Source organism: Fringilla coelebs, assembly GCF_963513975.1.
Source record: "Fringilla coelebs genome assembly, chromosome: 2".
Lineage (NCBI taxonomy): Eukaryota > Metazoa > Chordata > Aves > Passeriformes > Fringillidae > Fringilla > Fringilla coelebs.
In genome coordinates this window covers 94,081,605-94,095,527 of record NC_140029.1, presented here as the reverse complement: position 1 = coordinate 94,095,527, position 13,923 = coordinate 94,081,605, and the positions used below count along the sequence as shown (strand labels likewise).

The following is a 13,923-nucleotide window of genomic DNA, read 5'->3' as shown; positions in this document are numbered from 1 at the left end:
TCCCCATGCATTTTAGATTAAAGAGTATCTGACAGGAAAAGAAATCAGCTGAAGAGTTTTTCTCTCCTCCAAGGACATGATATGGAAGGATAGAAACCTACCTCTGGTTCTCATCCTACTGTTAAATCTTTAGGGTTTGAAGGTTTCCTTGCAACCCAAGCTGCTAACCTGCTAACCCCACAGAGTCTTCTACTAAAAAGACATTCTTGTCCCAGCCTTGCCACATCCTTGAGCATGGAGGGCACAGTCAGATAGCAGAACAAAGATGGCGAGTTTTCCTTTATTCTGTTACCATCCTGCTCTTCACTCATCTTGAAGATCAATTGCCTTCTTTACTCACCTCAGAAGACAAGACTTCTGGCAGTCTGCCAAAATGGAGAGCAGTATGAAATAAACTGGGCCACTGTTTGCCTCTCCCTTTTAAGGCAAATCAGTAGGAAGCAAATCCCATGGTTTTCAGAAAGAACCACTTTTATGCAGTGTCTCAACAGAAATCCTTTTCCCTCTGTCTAGCACCAGCAGCATTTCATCTCCACCACTGTGCTGTGCATTACCAGCAGTAGAGACTGGGACAACCAGATGAAGACCTAAGCTAAATAGAATTACAGGTCCAATTCTGCAGAGCACTATTGAAGTAATTTCATTTGTTCACTTGGAAAACCTGGTTATTGTGTCAGGGAATTCATACTGCAAAACCAGCTTGAAGTACATTTAAGATTCTTGCCCCTTTTTATAGCTGCCTATATTGCTACTGAAATTTTCTTTGATGCTGGAAGAGAAGGGAACCACTGTACAGTTCACAAATCAAATCCAGTTGTATTTCTTACCTGTAGGAGTGAGATGCCTCCAGGTGATGACAGGCTCAGGACGCCCATTTGCCATGCAAACCAGGGTCACATTGCTGCCCTCATTCACGGTGATGTCCGAGGAGATATTGGAGATCTTTGGTGGAACTGTGAAGACAAAAGAAAGTTTGACCTTATTATAAGCAAAATTATGGAGGGCAGCTTGCCTGGCTTAATCATCCACCTACCTATTAACCAGAGCCAGCCACAAACTCACCTCACAGGCTGCACCCCTCTCACAACTAGCTGGGTTTCTGGAATTACATCAGAGTGGTATGTACTGGTGTGTAGTTTGCATTTCAAGGGTCTACAGCTAGAAATGGCTTGTGCTGCAACTGCAATGCTTTTTGTTTGGAAAAGTTTGGGGTCTTCATAAAATGACCTCTCAGAACTTGCCTGCCTCCCTCAAAGCTGTGTGGAAGGGATCAGCAGGCTCTAAGTATCATCCCAGCTAATTTTTACAGTCCAGGGAGTCCCAGATGGAGTCCTGCAGGATGCTAGGCTTCAAGGCACTGACTCAAATGGTGTATTAGTTATTTGTTTCTGTGACACCTTTCAGCCAAGAGGGATCCCCCATGGGCTACCTGCAGTAGGCAGCTTCTGGAGGACTGAACCACACATGGCAAAGCACCAAAGGCACAGTAGAATCTTTGCGATTCACAAGATCAGCCATGACTTGGACATTCAAGATCCTTAAAAACTTTCCAAGCTGCGTTTGTGTCATGGCACCAGAGTGACCAGGAATTGGGACCTGAACACACTTCCAGGTGTGGAGTGTGCCAGCTGTTGCAGTCTTTCCTCTCTCACACCCATGTCTTGCTTCCATGCTCCACACCCCATGTCAGGTGGTGAGGGATTTTCACTAAAAAGGAATCCTCTAGTTTGTTTTTTTTTAATATATTTTCAGCTTCCAAATTTGTGTGTAGCGAGGAATGAAACAACATAATTTTCTGCTTTGCTTACCACAGAGTAAACAGACAGCAGCTTCCCCTTCCCCCTGCCTGGCAGGAGTGGCTGATGGTCCTTTTGAGGCAACACTGCCTATAAGCTAGGTGGGGAAAAGGAAATGAAGCCTGAAGAGAGCAACTCACTACTTCCAGCTGCGTTGCTGGATTCACAGGAATGTTGTTTACAACCCACAGCTCATTAGCCCCTCTCTGTAGGCCCCAAGCTCATGGACAACATTTGAGTGTCTATGACCATGGGACCCCCATGAAGGAAGGGAACTGTCTGGGTCGGCTGTTGTCTGTCTCTGCCCAGACACGCGTAGGATGGTTCGTTCAGATTTGGCTTTAAAGGACGAGACTGGACTGTCTGAATTTTGGTCTTCAAGGTTGTTTATTATTTCTTATCTACAAAGTTTTCTCTCTGCCCAGCCAGGATCTGACCAGCAAGGCAACCAAAGGCACTCTGACTGCCCACGGGGCAGTTGTGTCTTTTTATAGTAAAACCTGCGTAAATCATATTTACCATTTATCCCCAATACCTTTCACTCTTGTTGGCAAGTGTACCTTCACCAAGATCCTATCCACAAGTGCCTGCATCACACAGAAAATGGATGACAAGAAGAAAGAAGAACCATGAGATAGGCCTAAATTCCTCCATCTTGTCTCCATAACTCCCTTGCACCAAAATCTTAAGACCTGTGTTTCACCTTGCAAATATACTGTTTTCACACCATTTAAACTTCAGTGACTCCCATGTCCTCATACACAGGTGGCACATCCCTAGAAGGATCAAAGTCAAGCCACCAGGTGCTTCTGGCAACATTCCAAGACCTCCGAGCCCCCCAGGGGTTCTCTCGGTAGCTCTGGACATCCGGAGCGATGTGCTGAGTTCCCACAGGGGACTGTAGAGTAAAGTGAGGCAGACATCTATTTTCCAACAGGCTCACTCACCCAGGCAAGGAGGGATGGAAGCCAAGCCCATTGGGGAAGGATTGCCATGATCTGTGGAGAAGTGACAATGCAGAGGGCAGTGAGGGAGTGGCTGGGGGCAACACAGTGGGAAGGCTTTTGCATGCCTTGTGAAAGCAGGACAGCTGGGGGCCCACCTCAAATGCCTGTGCACCAGTGCAAGCATCACGGTGGAAAAACAGCAGGAATCAGGTGTTCACATAGATTTACAGACTGAACCATTGGGATTTCATTCACAGTGAAAAACCACTGGGATGACAGAGCTGGGTGAAACAGCTCTTAGGACTGGTCTGTAACTTGGATACAGGCTTTCTAAGAAAGACAGGTGGGAAAGGAGAGGAAAAGAATTGCAAAGCATGTACCCAGCTCTGGATGGTGAACCAGCTCAGATGTAAGGAGCAGAGGATATCACAGTGTCACTCTTGTTCCTTGGTGGCCGTTACCATTTACTTGATTAAGAAGAGGCAGTACTGCTTTAGACAGGTAGAATAAGCCTTACAATAACAGTCCCTCTTTAGGGACCAATCACCTTGATATTTTCTGGAAGGGAAAAAGTTCTAGGCTCAAGCAGTCACACAGGGGGGTCCTTCAGGTTCAGCATGAGTTAGCAGTATGCCCTTGCAGCAAAGACCAAACGTCCTGGGTTGTGTTAGCAAGAGTATAACCCCCCCAGGTGGAAGGAAGTGTCTAAAACCCTTTACATGGTGCTTGTTAGACAGCATCTCAGGCACTAGATCAGTTTTGAGCTCCCCAGAACAAGAAGGCCATAGACACACTGGAGCAAGTCCACTGGAAGGCTCCCAAGATAGGAGAACCTAAGAGAGATGGGTCTGTTCAGTCTGGAGAAGGCTGAGGGAGATCTTATTGCTCTCTAAAAAAAGTGAGTGAGAATGTGCAGAAAAGACAGAGGCAGGCTTTTCTCAGAGGTGCACAGTGAACACTGAAAAGCAGCTAACAAGAGCTGCAATAGGGAAAATTCTAACTCAAAATTAGGGAAAAGCTTTTACTTTCAAAAAGGGCTCCTCAAAGAGGAGATGGAAACTGGTCCCAGGAGATACAGAAAACTCATTTCCTTTATTTTCCAGTGGATGAGGGGAACATCCTGTCCTATGGCTCAGGACAGACCTTCCCATGGCTCCAGCTAGCAGACCTGCAGGCTGGCAGAGCCCTGAAAGTTCTGGTGCCAAAATCCAAACTGCTACTCTTACTGGGATCAAAGCAACTTGGAGGGCCACCTTAGACCTGACAGAAGGCCAACATGCACAGGACAGGACAGAAGGGCTTAGTCTGGGAAAGAACATCAGAGGCTGCTATTTCTGCAAAAGTTGTGGCCTAGGTGTTCTGTCAGGGGACACAAGGACAGTGACTTTGGAACATCCTCAGCACAATTTCTCCATGGTGCATTGGCAAACCTGGGTAAGAGTTTTTTAGCCCAGGAGTAAAACCAGTAGCTATACCACATTTTGGGAATAGTATTGTAACCTCAAGGAGTTAACATTTGCATAAGGAAAAAAAGCCATGCAACAAACCAAGAAGGACTAAACTAATGCAGGACTAGCAGGTGAAACTGTGGGCCAGTGTGAAGTCCTAGTAGAATGGTGCAATGCCAGCCAAAATGGCTGAGGAAAGAGCAACAAGAGCCACCACAGGGCAGCAGCAGAGCTCCAGCTGGGACATGTATAAACTGCCACTCTCCAAAGCCATCAAGACATTTTACTTCACAGAGGATCAAGTAAACTCAGCCAGTACAAGCAGTTTTGACCATGCCTACCAAATGCCCAAGAGGAAGAGCATGTGTCCAGATGGTCATATCTGTCTTGCCACTTTTTCAGATGAGGGTGAAAAGGACATCCAAGACTGAAATCCTGTTAGGAATATAATGGCTGGCTCCTTTCAGCTGGCACCTCAGTCAGAAGGCAAGGAAAGGCTAAGACAAGGGGGAATAGGGCAGGAAATAATTTTCCTCTAAATTTAAAACCTGGCTTGGCTGCATCTGTTTAGAATCCAAAGCCAGTGGACAATAATTTCACTCAGATAAAAAGTCAGAGACTTTTAATTTTCAGGGCATCAAGCCAGCATGTTAAAATGCCAAAACTGTCAGCACCAGCAACAGTTAGCATTGCCTCCTTGGCACTTGTCATTACTTTGCACACACCTTTTTAGGACAACCTTAAAATGAGAAGCTTTGACCTTATTATTTTTCCCCATGTGTGGGTTGTATTATGTTTTCACAGGTCCCAGACAGCTGAAAGAATGATTGCTGAGAATAAAATCTCCTGGGACCAGAATCTCCTGGGTGTCACAGACTCCATTTGCCCAGCCATCTCCTGTTGACCCTCAAGTGGAAAATTCTTTTGTGACTAGTCTCTCCGAACCATTATCAGGGGCAAACCCACAGGCTGCAGCCCCACAGCAGGGCAAATACTACAGCTCAACAGCACTTACAGGCATTTTCATAATTTGACTAACAGCTTTTTACTTCAGGGCAAAACAGGCTGCTGCTGGACCCCTCTGGCTCCAAAGACCATGGGACTGCCAGGGTCTTAGGTACTGCTGAAAAAGATAAAATTGATATATTTTTCTGCTCTTTCAGTGTAAATCATATCAAGTATCCATTACAATGTGCTTAGGATGCCCCTGGTTGGGGTGGGGAGCAGAGCCATGAAAGCAAGCACACTGTAGTACCCCACTCCTCCATCCCTAGACAGGGAGGATGCCCCACCCATAGCAGGGACTGATTCTGGAGAGATGGGAGTGAACACTGAGAGGAATGGCTTAAAACTCACTTATTTGTTTCTTCTACATTTCACATCTACGGCACAAGGCTGATGTCAGCCCAGCATTTCATCTTCCATGTCACTGACAGCGAATAACAAATCCCAAAGTAACCAGTGGCCATTCTCCATGAGAGAAGCTTACATTGGAAGAGAAGGAGAGCTGCAAGGCAGGAGCAAGACAAGGGGAGAGACACTGTAGGGTGCCCTGGACTGGGAGGGCAGCAGGGCATGAGGGGTACAAGGTCAGAGCTGGTATGGCAGATTTTAAGTCCCAAGAAAGATACAGTGACAGAGCTAGGTAGAACAGGCTTGTGCAGAAACAGCTTGCAGCGAGGCTGTTCTAGTTAATTGCCGTCAATCCTTCACTTCATGACAACTGCAACTCACATTAATTTAAATAATAAGAAAGACTGAGACATGAAAAATAGATCATGCTCCCCCAGCACAATCACTGTTGCTCTCCAGATGAAAGCAGGTGATTTGTTTCCACAAAAACACCCGCTATAGCAGTTATTACAGACCAGGGGCTGCATACGCGAGGCAGCAAGGAAACCACAAACAAGCAAACACACAAATATCTGCTGCTGTTATCCTTGCCTTTTATGACCAAAGCCCTTCAGAGCTCAAAACTCCTCCTGAGATATTACCTGGGATGGTGTGGGTGGGCTGGATCAGTGTTCTGATTCAAGGCTATGGAAGGAGGCAAGGAGCACTGCTACATCCCTAATGTCAGTAAATGAGTGAGCCCAAAGTTTGAGAGACGCGAGTTCACATGCAGGAAATAAGCTCATTAGTGCCTTTCCAGGAGTGCAATGGGGGATGGCACAAGAAAGCATCAAGGCCACCCTTGCTAAAGTGCTGCTTCTAGAGATCTTTTCCTAATGTTTATGCTGAACCTGACACATGCCACAGTTCCCAAACAGTTCAGATCCCTGCCTTTTGATCAGAGCACCTAGACACAGCACAGGCACAAAGTGGCAGGAGTGGGAACCGCTGCTTAGCAGAAGTTGTACAAGGGGTACTTACAGGCTGGGGGCACTAGTCCCTGGTTCCTGCACTCATGGCACTCTGCTTTCATGGTGCTTCACATGATACCTCAATGCAGCAGGAGAATGGGTTTGTGGGAAAAGGGCAGGAAGGACAGGACTAGGAACTCAACTCGGGTATGACAACAAAAAATGCAAACAGAGGGAGAGTGGACGCCTAGCCAGAAAACTGAGCTGTGTGAATGCACTCACATGAAATTCGGTCAGATGCCTGGACTCTTTCCTCTGGGTAAACAGTAAGACCATTGGATAGAGCTTTGCACTGTGGGGCAGCTACTCCCCAATCTACAATTTGAAGACTGCTCAACAGTACAGTATTTTGTCAATAAGTCACAAAATACATTAAAAAAATACAGCTCTTATTCCCAGTCTACAGCCCTATAATACAGCAAAAGCTATTTAATACCTTCAGTACACAGATGCAAACAGTATTGCGACTGCCTGAAAAAGCCCATAAGCTTCATTTAAGTGGTCTAACTGCTTGTCCGAAAAAGGGCACCTTGGATACAAATGGGAAAATTCTCAATTCCTTCCATATATCCTCATTAGTTGCTTCCTCCAGCCTATTTCTTTCCTCTCTGTAGGCTAGTAGGACCCCCATCTGTTGGATAAAATTAAGAGTCCCACCCACTAATACACAGGAGTCACCAGCTCTCAGGGCAAAAAAGAAGAAAACATCAGGACTTCTCTCCAAAGTCAAAGGAACTTTGCAGCCACTAAAACCCTCCCCAGGCACCTATCAATTAGCCTTGAGAGTTCTTATTTCCTTGTCCCCAGATCCCAATTAACAGCACTTTTATATAAACGCTAATAAGCCCCAAGGCAGAGGTAGGGGGGATGCTGACCATCTTATGGTTCTTCAGTGCTTTAGAACAGCCACCTTGCTCACCACAATTAGGGGTCCTTTCCTGGGGCAATTAATTGACAGCAAATTGGCCTCATTAGTCATTGTTTAGTTAAAGTGTTTAGTGGTGAAAAGAGAACCTGAAGAAGGGGCTGAGCTGCTAAACACAACTAAATGGTTTAATTTTCCTCTTATGCGTGCAGCAGGCTAATCACAGCTCTTTACAGCCGTAACAAGAAACAGCTTGTTGTTGGTAAAGTCCGCAAAGGGAGCAAGCTGAGGGCTGGAAAGTAAAATCCAGACACCCTTTGGGATGCGGCATGGTAATGTTTCTGAAGCATTCTACAGAAGAAATGTGACATCAGACCCAAGATGTGTTTTTTACGGTCTGATTCACGCTGCAGCCTCAGCCAGAGGGAGACGAAGCTGTCAGCAGAGCGAGAGGGCAGAGAGGGAAGTTGTTGAACTTCATTAAAGAGAGTGGACTCTGAGAGAGCATTCTGACCTTCCACTCTGCTAGGCTTGTTTCACTTTGCCAATGCCTCGCTCAGCATTAAAGCTCCTCTGAAGTAGAGGCAAATGCCGAAGGCTTGGTTTTGTTTTTTTAATCCCCTGGGAAACAAAAACATCTCAAAATACACTACAGAGTTTCCACAAGGTGTAAAAATTCCCTCTTTATGCGGTCTGAAAGGGAGTGTTTCATCATGTGGCCTTTAGGGAAGAGTCTATGACAGCCAGAGCATGGAAACCACTTTAAAAGATCTGCAGTTCCCAACCCACAGTGTGCACCCCCACTGCTCTGCACGGCTGGAGCTGATCTCCATCAAGCGTCACTGCTGATGCCCAGAGAGACCAGGCAGAAGGAGGCACAGGGGCCACTAGCTTCGACCTTGCATCTTGGTGAGCTCCCCCCATGATGCAGCTGGAGCCTCACCCGCTGAGACGCCAGGCAGGAAATTGTTTAAAATCCAGATGGGGACTGTGCATATCACACTGCCTGGGAGCAAAGAAGCAGACAGGATCCTGTAAATCAAAGCCATGTGCAAAGCTACCCATGAGCTGGGTAACATGTCAGAGCACACCACACTGGAGAGTAAGAGCTTACAAGCCAAAACATTTTGTCTAAAGGAATGCTCTGCCTCATCCAATAGTGTCTGGACTATTTTTTCCACATAACATTGCATGGGATGCCCTTCCAGTACATTCTTTCTTTCTTAGCAGAGAGCAGGACATTGTGTAAACGTGTTGCACTGTCCCATTCCTGAGTTGTTGGAAATGACAACACAGAACTGGGCTCAATTCCTTACACTCATTATCACTGATTTTACTTTTTATAAACTTGCCTCCACTAAATTTTCAAGAGAGAAATTATTTAGCTTCCACACTGAGAGAAACACAGAAAAGAACATGTTAAATCTAAAGCCAGCTTTATTTATCAGCGCACTAAGGTGACAGTATAGCTCAGGGTTACAGGCAGTCTCGCTTCTGTTTGTAGCCCAGCACCTCCACTTAAAAACTGGATGCCAGCCTTGCACTCTAAAGCAGCTCCAGCTCTGAGCCTAAGCTTCAGCTTTTACCCAGTGCTGATTGTATTTCACCCACACCTGGCTTTTTGGTGAGCCCTCCCCAAGCACAGGTTTACGGAACCCACATTTTTGGATCCTGATGCAGTCCAGGAGGGCAGGTTCTCAATTATGTGCTCAGCATGTAAATGAAAGCACAAAACACAAGCCAGGCATATGCCCAATATCTGCTTATCAACAGATTTGCACCTCTGCATATGATGTTCTTTGCTACAACCCTTCCCTTTCTTTTCTATTAGCATACTGAATTTATGCCACTCATCTGCATCTCCTGTCTTTAAAGCACTGCTCTGTGCACTTGCACTTGTTTGTGCTGCTAGGATTCTTTCTGCTTGTAAAACTGACTTCAAGAGCTTTATGGCTAACCCTCCTAGAGGAGCCTGCTGTGACAACACAGCCTTCCTCACAGGACATGTGTAAACAACAACAGAAGTGCTTGCCATGCTAATCCCCAGGGATTAACTCTTGGAATGCCACCTAATCCCAAACATTGTAAGGACTGCAGATGTACACAGCTTTTGGTCTTTGTTTCAAGTGTGTTTACATATTCCCCTAGACTTTTCTTTTTAAATCTGGTAAGTATTTACTTATGGGACTGAAACAATACAAAATCTTTCTTTCTGCAGACATAATCAGCCATCCTGGAAGAGAAATCCTGTGAGAAAAGTTGTCCTTAGTGTTCAGGTCCTCCAAAGACATTTCTGAGAATTTTCTTAAGAAGAACTTTTTCACAGGAACATTAAGCATGTTGGATGTATATGGCATGCAGCTCAGTCCTAATATGCAGCCTTTCTAGGGCTTGATTCAGAGCCAAGGGAGCTTCTCCTGTGATGTTGTTCATCTCTGGACAAGTCATTTTACAGCAAGAATGGGTGATGGCTTCAAGGAAATGCTGCAGCCAGAACAGGAATGCTTTATTAGTCAGTTGAGAAAAAAAATCCCCAAGATTATGCGTTATCAACTGAGTCCCAGCAGCCCTTGTCTCCTGCCAGTTAACTCCTTCTTTGGGACATAGACTAGGGAGCACTGGCCAGGTATGAGGAGAAAAAAATAACAGAGAAAAGCCCATGTCATTCCAGAGCAAGAGGTACAGGTCCAGACAAGGTCCTGATAAGGCAAGTGGGGAAGTAATTTAATTTCAGCTAATACTCCACTCTGGCTAGAGAAAAAGAGCCAAATTTTTGTTTGTTTGTTTTCAGATCTTGTGCTGTTGCTTATATACAGCTCATTAGGAACAGAGTACAACCAACAGAACAACCATCATGAACCACTGATGAACATCCACACAGAGGCCATCTCTCTCCAAAGGCTGTTCTCAGATTCCCTTCACTGCCCATGGTTTATCCCACATCCTCTTTGACAAGCCACAGGGTGATAAATATGGCTCTCAAAGTGCCTTGTGGATACCACATACACAAAGATCTGGCTCAATTTCAACTGAGGCAGCTTCTCAGTGACAAGCCTCACTCAAATCAAATGCATGTGGTACATATAGAATATTTTTTATTAGCAGGCTTTCCTTTCTTACACGTTGAAGTGAGCAAAATGGAGCAGGACAGCTTGCAGTAACCACCTTTCAAGATTGCTTTCAGGATTCTGGAGGAGCTGAAAGCTACAGCAGCACTTTGGAAATGCTGGATTTGCTTTCAGTCAAAAGTATGAAGAACAAAGATAATAATTCCATACTGGGACTTTTACACAGAATCACAGAATGTATTGGTTGGAACGGATATTAAACCTAAAATCATCTAGTTCCAACCCCCCTGCTGTGGCCAGGGACATCTTTTACTAGGCCAGGTTTCTCAGAGCTTCATCTAACCTGGCCTTGAACATTTCCAGGGATGTGGCATCCTCATCTCTCGGCAACCTGTTCCAAAGCCTCACCACTATCACAGTGAACAATTTCTTTCTAACACCTAATCTAAACCTGACCTCTTTCAGTTTGAAGCCATTTCCCTACCTGTCACTACATGCTCTTGTCGATATTCTCTTCCATCTTTCTCGTAAGATTCCTTTAGGTACAGAAGGGCACTGGAAATTAGGTCACCTTGAAGCCTTCTGTTCTCCAGGCTGAACAATCACAATTCTCTCAGCCTTTCCTTGTAGAAGAGATGCTCCACCCCTCTAATCACCTTGGTATCCCTGCTCTGGGCTCACTCCAACAGGTCCATGTCCTTTCTGTGCTGAGGACTCCAGAGTTGGATGCAGCAGTCCTAGTGAGGGTCTCACAGAGCAGAATCCCCTCTCTCGCCCTGCTGGCCACGCTGCTTTGGGTGCAGCCCAATACAATTGGCTTTCTGGGCTACAAGAACGCATTGCTGAATTGCATTGTCACTATTTCTGGATCCAGAGACGCTGGCCTTTCCCACTACGCACAGTTATGAAATGCCAGCTGTGAGACCTTCATTTGCTAACCATTGTTGAGCTTGGTGATAGCTGCAGCAGCCTCATTTCTAAAGGCCAGGGTGTTATCATCAGCCATCTGAGAAGGGAAAGCCAAAGAGTTCAGGGCAAAGAATCCCTCCTGCCAGAAATGCTCTTCTACACAAGTCTGATCCATCAGAAAAGAAGAAAAAACAAATGCAGTACTCCTGAAGTAAAGGTATCTTTGAACAAAGTAGGCAGCTGGCTAGAGCTGAGATGTGATTGTGGCGATCTCCTTCCCACAAAGCAACCAAGACCCAAAGGAAGGACAGTTTCTGCAGCTGGAGCTTCCCTGCCAAAAGAGAGTGCTCTGTTTGGGTTCAGTCATGTGCTAGAACACCTTGAAATCTCGGAATTTTCCTACTGTTTCCAAGCTTTGCTGTGTGGTAAAGATGTGCTGCATACATGCAGACAACCTCAAAGGGAGGGAAGGGATGAATCCCAAGAGTTTTGCTCTGTAAACATATGACATTGAATTGGTGCCATTTCAATTAAAGGAGAATTTCTCCCAGACTGCCAGGAATGAGGCTTATTCCTTGTAGTCTGCAGCTTTACTAGGACACATAAAAACACTGCCTTCTTCCCCCAGAACGATTCAAGGTTGCCCTCTTCAAAGTTAATGGCTTGCTGGTCTCATAGTGTTACAAACTGAGGGAATCACAGAATGGATAAGGTCGGAAGGGGTCACAATGGGTCATCTGGTCCAACCTTCCTGCTAAAGTATCATCCTAGACTACACTGTCCATGCAGGAGGATGAGATTACATCCAGAAGGGTTGCCAGCACCTTTGTGTTTAGTGGGACAACATCTTTACAGACAACTTTTATCTAAAGTTCTGCAACCAAAAACTTGCCACCCCAGAAATCCAGTGCTACTGGCTGCAGAGCAGGAATGAGGTACCTCCTTTGATTTTCAACAAAGAACACAAACAAAAAACTGCAATCACTTCCAACTGCAGTAGGGAATCAAAAACTAAGTCCCGTGTAAAACACAAGTCACGTCTCTCTACTGTGACAGCACATCCACATCTGAGCCTCTGTAAAAGCACAGCTATTAAGGTAAGCAACACTACAAAAAACTGAAGGAATCACTCAGGTAGTCTGGTACTCCACATTCACACACTTGTGCTCCACCTTTCAAAGGCTCAGTTCTCATTCTCACTCTTAGGGAACTAGTGTGTGCAAGATATATGGCATCCCCAGAGACTGGTACCCTACTGGTGTCACAAGAGGTACGACACCTTATCCATCAACAGCTCCAACAAGTGAGTAGGAGAGTAAGAGAAGAATATATGCAAAGCCCCACATGTTCTTTATGAAGAACTAACATGCTGCAAAGTTCCTTGGCAGAACACAAAGGGCAAATATAAGACAGACAAAACAGGCTTGATGCTTCACTGCTGGTATAAATTAAAGAGAACACAAAATACTCTTACATAAAAAGAAAAGCAAAGAGGGAGAGAATCAGCCCTGTGGTTCATAAGGTAAAAAGCTGGCCCCTCAAAATACTGTGCAATCGGAACAGGAATAAAAACATAATCAATAGTTAGAGATACTGATGAATGATAAGGATACACTTATACACTTTCCCTTCTGATGGTCATGATATCCTGGAGTCTTCAAAAATTATTTCCCCAAAGCACAAAGAGTGATAAAAAATACACAGAAACTTTGCATCAGAACACAATTCTGAAAACTCTGCCAAAGCCTGAAGAAAAGCAGAGATATAGCTGAGATGGCATCACACGATGGATCAACCTGCCACTGGATTGGGCGCAGACACTCATGACAAATAGGCACAAGGGATGCAGCACAAATACGGTGTGACACTATATCCTGGGCATATGCTTGATGTACGGAGGATTAAATGCCACACACACACTGTCCTGGGTAGATTGTATCTAGTGCTGACAGATACCTGAGGGATCTGTCTCTTCCTTTATACACTTTGGCAATTGCCATGCCAACAAAGGATTATGGGACTGAGGGGGTGAGAAGGAGAGATCATTTGCTACTCTGTTTAAAAGAGACTTTATCCTCTGGGGGGATTTTGTCAAGACGTTGGATTTCTTCTTAAATTATATTTCTACCTGCCTATACACATTTGAGGTTGATGGGCTTCTCTCCTTTCTTCTATCCCTCTAGCACAACACCTCATTCTTCTGGAGTCCCAAACAACCCTAAAGCAAACGTGGCTTCTGTAAGTTGGTTTGAATACTGCAGCCCTTCTCAGCCCTTGACTCCATGCAAGCTGCAAAGGCAAGAAAACAGCCAACATGCTGTAAAGACCAATTCCTCTCCCTCTGTGGTGAGCCCTCAGATTGACATCTCCATTCGTCAAGAGAGACAGGCTGTCTTGAGTGTGAGATAGCTAACTATCACCTGGGGAGGTGGTTAGAGGGGGAGGGAGGGGGACAGGGGGACACAGCCAGACAGACAGAAAGGCAAAGGAAAGCTTGGGGGGGGGGGGGTGGTGGGGAAGAGGAAAG

General features: G+C 45.4%; 1 protein-coding gene across 3 annotated transcripts in view; it reads right to left on the bottom strand.

Annotated features, from left to right (window-relative positions):
- The window catches only part of LSAMP (limbic system associated membrane protein), a gene marked incomplete at both ends in the record, with an annotated part of 304,157 nt that overhangs the window by 111,482 nt on the left and 178,752 nt on the right, over positions 1-13,923 (bottom strand). For all 3 annotated transcript variants that reach the window (XM_084225531.1, XM_084225532.1, XM_084225530.1), the window contains one exon: positions 828-953. In XM_084225531.1, the coding sequence (XP_084081657.1) occupies positions 828-953 (126 nt within the window). The remainder of the gene's footprint in view (positions 1-827; positions 954-13,923) is intronic.